The sequence below is a fragment of the Molothrus aeneus genome, chromosome 1 (genome assembly GCF_037042795.1).
Source record: "Molothrus aeneus isolate 106 chromosome 1, BPBGC_Maene_1.0, whole genome shotgun sequence".
Taxonomy (NCBI): domain Eukaryota; kingdom Metazoa; phylum Chordata; class Aves; order Passeriformes; family Icteridae; genus Molothrus; species Molothrus aeneus.
In genome coordinates, this window is record NC_089646.1 from 26074073 (window position 1) to 26082179 (window position 8107).

The 8107-nt window shown below is 36.7% G+C and overlaps 1 protein-coding gene across 1 annotated transcript in view; it reads right to left on the minus strand.

The window, feature by feature from the left end:
* The window catches only part of COL28A1 (collagen type XXVIII alpha 1 chain), a 56109-nt gene extending 51464 nt beyond the window's left edge, over positions 1 to 4645 (minus strand). Inside the window, exons 1-6 of the mRNA XM_066564312.1 lie at positions 4510 to 4645; positions 3481 to 4040; positions 2788 to 2808; positions 2101 to 2157; positions 795 to 848; positions 265 to 306 (exon numbers count right to left, since the gene is read on the minus strand). Coding sequence (XP_066420409.1) covers positions 265 to 306; positions 795 to 848; positions 2101 to 2157; positions 2788 to 2808; positions 3481 to 4040; positions 4510 to 4645 — 870 coding nt within the window. The remainder of the gene's footprint in view (positions 1 to 264; positions 307 to 794; positions 849 to 2100; positions 2158 to 2787; positions 2809 to 3480; positions 4041 to 4509) is intronic.
* Positions 4646 to 8107: the final 3462 nt, after the last annotated feature.

Genomic DNA, 8107 nt, shown 5'->3' on the forward strand with positions numbered 1-8107 from the left:
CAGGTCTGTCTTTGGGATAAGTCTAATGCAAGTCAATTCAAAATCACACAGCTTCAGGAGCTCTTTCTCCCAGTAGCATCTCATCTCTATATTTAAGCACCTGGTTAGACTGTTTCTTTCAGTATACATGCTTCTGTAAGCCAGGCCTAAGTGTAGGTGCTTTCAAGAATTGATAAAGTAGACACATAAAAAATGAAAATAACATTTTTAGTTTAGAAAATGTGAAAAGACAAAATATGAGTTAGCACTGTAGTAGTCACATACCTCTTCCCCTTTCTCTCCATGATCTCCTTTTTGAGCATCACCCTATTGGAAACAAGGAATACAACTAAAATATGTATTTCACTAAAACTAAGAACACTGTTAAACAAGCATGACTGTTTTTTCCTATTTAGTAACATTCACACTTCTTCCTTCCACAAAAATACACATTTCCTGATCATTGACATAGAAAACTGAACTATTGTCATTAGATGACTGAAATCTTAGTTATTAGAGTGAGCCACTCTGATCAAGGGATCTGTGTACTGTTAGAAAGCTCTCAGGAACCTAAAGAGCTTTCAGCTATATTCAGACACATCTGCTGTCAGAGAAAAACTGGAATGATAGGCGGTGTTATCTTGATAGCAGTTTAGTTTTAAATTTTTATCTCACACTTCTAAAGCAGCTAACTATAAACTAGCTAACCTCAACATTTAGAACTTCTTTTAACATACTTTTCCTTTGCTATATTGACATCTGGGGTTTGAATAACTGGATAGAAATTTGCTTTATTTCTTTTAAATTCACATTACCTTGTTTCCTTTTGGTCCTGGGTCACCTTTATCCCCTTTCCTGCCATCACTGCCCTGAAACACAGCAAGAAAATGTTATTATCATTATGAGGATAAAATTCTCCAGCTTGTCTAAGACTATATTTTAGTCCAAAATCACCTGGAATAAGCTTTGGTTCAAACCTTATAAGCTCTGATTCAAGTATGGTACATGTGACACAATATTCATTTAGCTAAACCCACTCTGGTATTATAAGGTATCTACAAATATTTTTTTAAACGATTTTGAATGATAAAAAAATTTTCTACAGAGTATCTGAAAAATCTAATCAGGAAGGCATTACAGAAAACAAACATGGTTCTTCCTTCCTATTTCTCAATTAATCACCACTATTTCATCTTCTCTGCTTAGAAAAAAACTATACAGACCCTATACTATACAGTTTAGGGTCAATATTCAGCAGCCCTAAGGAAAAAATTACTGCACCATTTTTTGTTACTCTTTGGAGGATCATGATGGTTGGGACTAGAAAGTTTGGTGTATACACATCTGTATAACAGGCTACATCTAAAAATTTAGGATACAATAACTTAAAAATTCTTGGATCAAAAATTTTAAATTGCAGAGGTTCTGGTGCACATTATCCAGATGCACATTATCCACATGGATTGAATGATAGGCCCTGGTGTCATAACCTGCTAATGGTATGGCTGACCATTAGAGAGAGAATAGAGAGAAAGGAAAAAAACTTCTGAATGTACCTTGCTTGTCTCTGGGGGAGCTATTAAAGACAGAAAAATGGTCAGAGAGGTCACCCACTGTCTGAACTCACACTTTTCTGTTCCTTACTAGAGCCAAGAAATATGTGCTGAAGTGTCACAAGAGAAAAGAGAGTGTTTGAGGCAGAGTTTTAGACCTTTCCTCATACATCCATTACCCTCAGACTTTTGAACCTTTACCCCTTACAAAAATAGAAGTCGGTGGTGGGTGAAAACCTTTGTCTAATGGACCTTTCCTTCCCCTTTCCTTGCAAGATTCAAGAAGAACTTTTTTATTTGGGCTCCAAAATCACCTATTTATCCACAGTGTTTTATTACCCAATAATAAAAATATATTTTCAAGATAGTATCTGAGTGGATAGATTTTTTTTCTGATCTCTTTTAACAGTAGCCTTTCACTACCAACACGACATGCTAAAAATCAATCTTTTTGCAGTGCATGCACAGCTAATGTCTTGTTCACATAGTAACCAATTAAAGTACAGTGCAGTTTTGATCTTTATTAAAATTCAAATACTTGAGCCTACTCAAATAAACGCATACTTACTTTTTCACCTTTGTCTCCTTTTTCTCCCTTTTCACACTCACAGGTCTTCTGCACACACTGCAAGGTTAATGGAAATATAAAGGAGAATGTTTTTCAAATATATTATTTCAAAATTTTAAAGCAAAAATTTTGGTTCTGCCTAGCCACAGATGAAATAACATAATAGTGGAATAATAGGAAATAAATTATATTCTAATTTATTTATTTCTCACATAATCAACATTAAACTTCCACATGGAGCAAGGAAAATCCATTACTTGATTTATTTATAACAAAAATAAATCTCTTACGGTAGTGACTGTAGTCACTGTAATAATTACAAATGCTTAAGATAGCATATACATAGTAAACAGTACTGTGAAACCTTACATAAATTTTGAACCATTTTAACATTGCTATTGTTTTCTAACAAATTAATTTGCATATCTTGCATTAGACCTATTTCACTCTTGTAGGAAGAGTTCTTTATGTCTTACTGTTGATACTACTCACTAATGAGCTAACATCATAGATTTCTCAGGAGAAAGGACAGAAGAAATGCAGGAAAGTTAAAAAAAAAGTAATCATGGTCAGAAAATTTAACCAGAGATGGAAGGTTGATTAATCCTCAAGTATTGTTTTATTATAGAAGAAGCAGACTTTGGGAAGTCAATAAGAGTGACCAAACACAGAGCTCAAAAACCCTACCTGCTTCTGTAGCAAGGCTTCCTGAAAATGAAATAAAATAAAAATATTACTTTAATAGAGATATGATTTAATTTAACAGAGTACTAATTTTTCCTCTCTAGTTTATAGACTCCCCGAGGTGAATGGTAGAGATGATGAATACCTTCATCCTTCATTCCTTCCTCAAAGAGGAGAGAACCAGTCTGTGGAACTACTCACACAGAAAGGCGTTCTTGGTAGGAAGAGAGGGTTATTCCAAGTGACACACAATGATTTGTCAAGACATGAGAATTAATGGGATAGCTAAACAGACAGTATTAAGGCAGAGTGCTAACAACAGGGACTCTGAAAAGACTTTCTAATCAGAGACCTTACAAACAAAACATGGCTAATCAAGGCCCTACAAACAAATATGTAGGGGAAGGACTCAGTGATTATGCATGAGATCAAGCTACCTTCTAAAGTATTTTCATATGCTCAAAAACATACTCTGTGTGCTGGGATATGTGATCAGAACAGCTGAGCTACTATTATCCAAGCACACAACTCCTTGGAGAGTGGCTGGCAGAAGGAAGCTCCATCTGCCCTGACCCCTGCTGTAGCAGAGAAGGCACCGCAAAACCCTCTGCACCGTCTTCAGGGCTTACCTTATCAAAATTAAGTGAAATCTGCCAACGATAGACACATGACAAGATTAACATCAGCATAACTTACCAGTTCCAATGCTACATCAACTACCAGATTCTGATCATCCAGGCACAGGACACGTTTAGAGGACGAATCACCAGATATCATGCGCAATTTTTCTTCTTGGACTGCTTTCTTAGAAAGGCCAATGGTAACAAAATGTATCCCAAGACTTCTAGCTGTTGTGGCTATACCCTGGACATTAGGGCTGTTTGGGTGATCCACACCATCAGTCATCAAAAAAGCCACTTTCACACTTCTCTTACGACTTTCAGTTTTAAACAGATGAGTGGCATTTGAAACTGCATAATAGGAATAAGTGCCTTGGCCAATAAAGCCCAGAGAACTGATTTTTTCCTTAAAATTCTGGACATTTTTCCAGGCTGTAAAGGGATGATCAATGATGACTGTGCTGCTGAACTGCATGCTTGCTAGTTTGACACTATACATGTGGGACTTAACTGGCTTCATCTGGAAAATGCTGTCAGTTATGTTTTGAACAAAATTCTTCTGTATATCAAACAAGTGATTTTTGGCACTTTCTGAACTGTCTATGATAAAGACTATATCAATGAGACACATATCACCTGTAAGGGAACAAGAAAGTTACATCTATGAATGATGGGAACACCTGCACAACAGATTTCAGATAATTCTCTGCAAAAAATAATTTTCCTAAAGATTCCTCTGTCTTCCCTGTAAAAATTCTAATGATAAATTCCACTGTAAAAATCCAAGAAATTCTAATGAAAACTGTCAAGTTAGGGTCTTGATGAGATTGTTTTAGTATTTTAGTTGATTTTGTATAGAAAATCTACCACATGCAAATTCAAACAAAAAATCAGGTTTCTTGTAATTTCTCTTAAGAGATATGCATGTCCATGAAAATCATTGATCAAACTGGAATCCATGTCCAAATAGTCAAAAAGCCCTCATAATCAAAATAAATAACATTTTACATATTCACATGAAAGTTATCAATTACTAAATAATTATGCTAAAATGCATGGATACATGAAACACAGTCAATTAGAAATTTTAAGAAAATGGTTTTACCTTCATCTTTTGGCATAGGAGAGTAAATATTCTTTCCTCTTTTTCTGTTTTGCCCATGTACTATCTGGTTTGTTATCACAGCCAGAAGTATAGAGCAAAAGAAAAAACAGTTTTTCCTCATTTTTTTGACTTTCATCCCAAATAGACAACTTTTCCTTCCTGTTAAAAGTAAAAAGCCACCTGTGAATACCTCATTAATAGAAGTAAATAAATAAATACAGATACTTTAAGTACATATTTGTGGGAACCATACTTCTAGAGAAAATATATAAAAAAACACTTATAAAAAGTCATTGTGTAGGTAGTTTAAGCACAGTAACCAGCAATACTTCAACTGTAGCTCACATGGATAGTAGAACCTGTTTATTACAGATGGAATATGGGTATAGCACTGCCTTGTCTTTCTTAACAAAAAGCCTGAAGCATGAGTATGAACAACTTATTCTTCTAAGAAACAGTGGCTTAAGAATGAAATTCAATAATTGAATATATTATTAATATTACATGGATGCTACAGAATATGTGCAGTAATTTTCAAAAGGATTATATTCTATTATAATGATAATATATTGATAAAATTAAAATTAGAATATTTAAATGAGTGATTCAACATATTTTTAGAGACTACTGAACTAAATTAAATACTGAATTAAAACTGATTTACACAAAAAAGCACGTGATTTACAAAAAATAATTGTAAATATCATTAATAATGAAGACAATATGTTAAATGTAAAAATCCTTCCTAAATCTTCAAGTCCATCAAGCAGTTACATATACTGAAACCATAAGTGCAGTCCTCTAAAACTAGAGAGGAAATAACAAAGTCTCTTACCTTTGAAGGCATCCAGAAAGCAAATTGTGGATTAAAAAAGTTTTCAGTGTAGAAAATATGTCCTGTAGGTCATACTGGAAAATACCATTTGTTAACCAAAATAAAGCAATCTACAAATAAATAGCCTATCCACTTGTAAGTTTTCTTTTATTGCTGCTGTTTAGTTGGCCAAAGTTTAAATGAAGACAGTTGGGCACTTGGCCAGTGCTGAGCCAGAGACTGAGCCATTTCATTAAAGGGACAATGTCAGTCTGGGAGCACAAGTGTATTCCCACTTCTAGTAACTGTACTTTTAAATTTAAAAACCCCACTCTTAAACATCTTTACCTTTCACTCTGCCAGTCACATGTCTTCAGCTTGCCTGTGCTAATGTTGGAGCACAGGCTAGATCAGAAATGTGAGAGCAGTACATCACTTCCAGGCTTGAGCTGAAGTCTGACCTGATGATTTGAGAGTCTGCCAGGACTGCAGGACTCAAAGGTGGTAACTGAAGTAGCAATTACAATAATAAAAGACAACTTAAAAAAAGAAAAAAGAAAAAATTTTTGAGCTGGCTTCCTCAGAAATTCTTCCTGCTTTTTAAATCCTCTGAGGGATCAGATGCAGACATGGTATCTAAAAGGTGGTCATGCAGGTAGCTTACAGAATGTTGCATGGAAATTATATTTGCTCTATCTACTGGCAGGCTCCAGAGTAAAATTTTGTTATCACAGTGTTAAGTAAAAAAATGGGGTGAGAGAAAGCATGCCAATGATAAGCTTCAAGGAATCAAAACATGGCCCAAGGGAGTTAAGTGCAAATGCCCCTCAGCAACCTGGTCACAGGGCAGAATCACAGAATATCCTGAGTTGCTGGGACCCACAAGAATGTAGTCCAACTCCTAGCCCTGCACAGGCCAACATCAAAAATCAGACCATGTCCCAAAGGAGTTGTCCAAATGTTTCTTGAACTCTTACAGGCTTGGGGTGTGCCCACTTTCCTGGGGAGCCTGTTCCAGTGCCTGTTCCTGGCTGCCAGGACACATTGTCAACTCGTGCTCACCTTGCCATCACCCAGGACCTCTAGAGCCCTTTCCAGCCTCTTGTTCCCCAGTCTGTCCTTACATGCAAGGTTATCCTGTCTCAGGTGCTGTATCTGGGACTTCATGTTAAACTTTATACAAATGGTGATTGCTGAACCCTCTAATTTGTCAGACTCTGATGTAGTCAACAGCTCCTCCCAATTTATTATCATCAGCATATTTACTTATACTTACTTATACTTATATTATACTTATACTTATATTATACTTATAGACTTATATTTACTTATACTTACCTTACAGACCTGTATCCCAATCATTTATAAAAATGTTGAAGAGCACAGGACTGAAGATAGAGCCTGCAGAACCCCACTAGTGACTGGTCACCAGGTTTGATGTCACCCCATTCACTATAACCCTGTGCCTGACCTCTGAGTCAGTTGCTCACCCATCACATTAAGTGGTTGGTTATCCAGTTATGTGATTGATATTTTGTCCAAAAGCATCCTGCGAGAGACAATATAAAAAAATTTTACTGAAATCCAAAAATATGGTATCAACTGGCTTCCTGTGATCAGCTAGGTGGGTTACTCTGTCATAAAAGGAAATTAACTTAGACAAGCAGGATATTTCCCTCATGAAGCCATGCTGGCTGTGACCAGTGATGACCGTATTGTCCTTCAGGAGTATTTCACTACTTTCTAGAATAATCTTATCCATAATTTTACCAGGCACTGATGTGAGACTGACAGACCTATAGTTACCAGAGTCATTGTCTAGATTTTCTTGAAAATTTGGCCAACATTTCACAGCTTCCAGACAACTGAAACCTCTCCAGATTCCCAAGAACATTGAAAAATCATTGAGTGAGGTCTCACAAGGACATCATTCCCTTGAGTACCATGGAATGAATCCCACCAGGCCCTATACACTTAGCAGAATCCAGCTGCAGCAGTAAATACCACACTAGTTCAGGGTTGGCTGGGATATATTGATTAAGGCTTGTAAGTAAGCCAAGTACATTAAGCTTTTACATAAGCAGAGGACATTTCCTGCTGATTTTAAAAAATGTGGGTGAAAGGGAAAGAATAGGGAGGAAAAGAATAAGGCACAACTGACCAATGAACATAAAGAAAGCATCTGTCTTCATTAAGGTAGAATGAAGTAGAAACATCCTTCATGTTCGCTGGGTGCATGCTCTCTATTGATAGACTAAACACTTCCTTAAGCACTCCCTTTCTGCTTCTCCAAAGCTATATCCCTTTACAGAAATCCCTTCAGCTAGAAATACACCTTTGCCAGCACCACTGTCTATTTGTGTGTGCTGTGAGCCATGAGTATGATACCATATGTAACTTTAACCAAATTAAAGGGTGAGACAAATATAAAGGAATTCAGAGATCTCAGCTCTTAGAAAAGATGGAGATAACACTTATCTGTTTCTGTTGCTGATTTTGGCTGGGGCAGAGTTGATTTTCTCCACAGTAGCTGGTATGGGGCTGTTTTGGATTCATGCTGGAAACAGTGCTGAAAATTCAGGGATATTTCAGCTGTTGCTGAGTAGTGCTTATGCAGGGTCAAGGCCTTTTCTCCTCATCTCACCCCAGAAGGGAGTGGGCTGTAGATACACAAGCAGTTGGCAGTGGGCACAGCCAGGACAGCTGCCCCCAGCTGACCCAAGGGATATCCCAGACCATATGCTATCACAATCAGGATATAAAGCTGGAGGAAGCTTGTTTGGG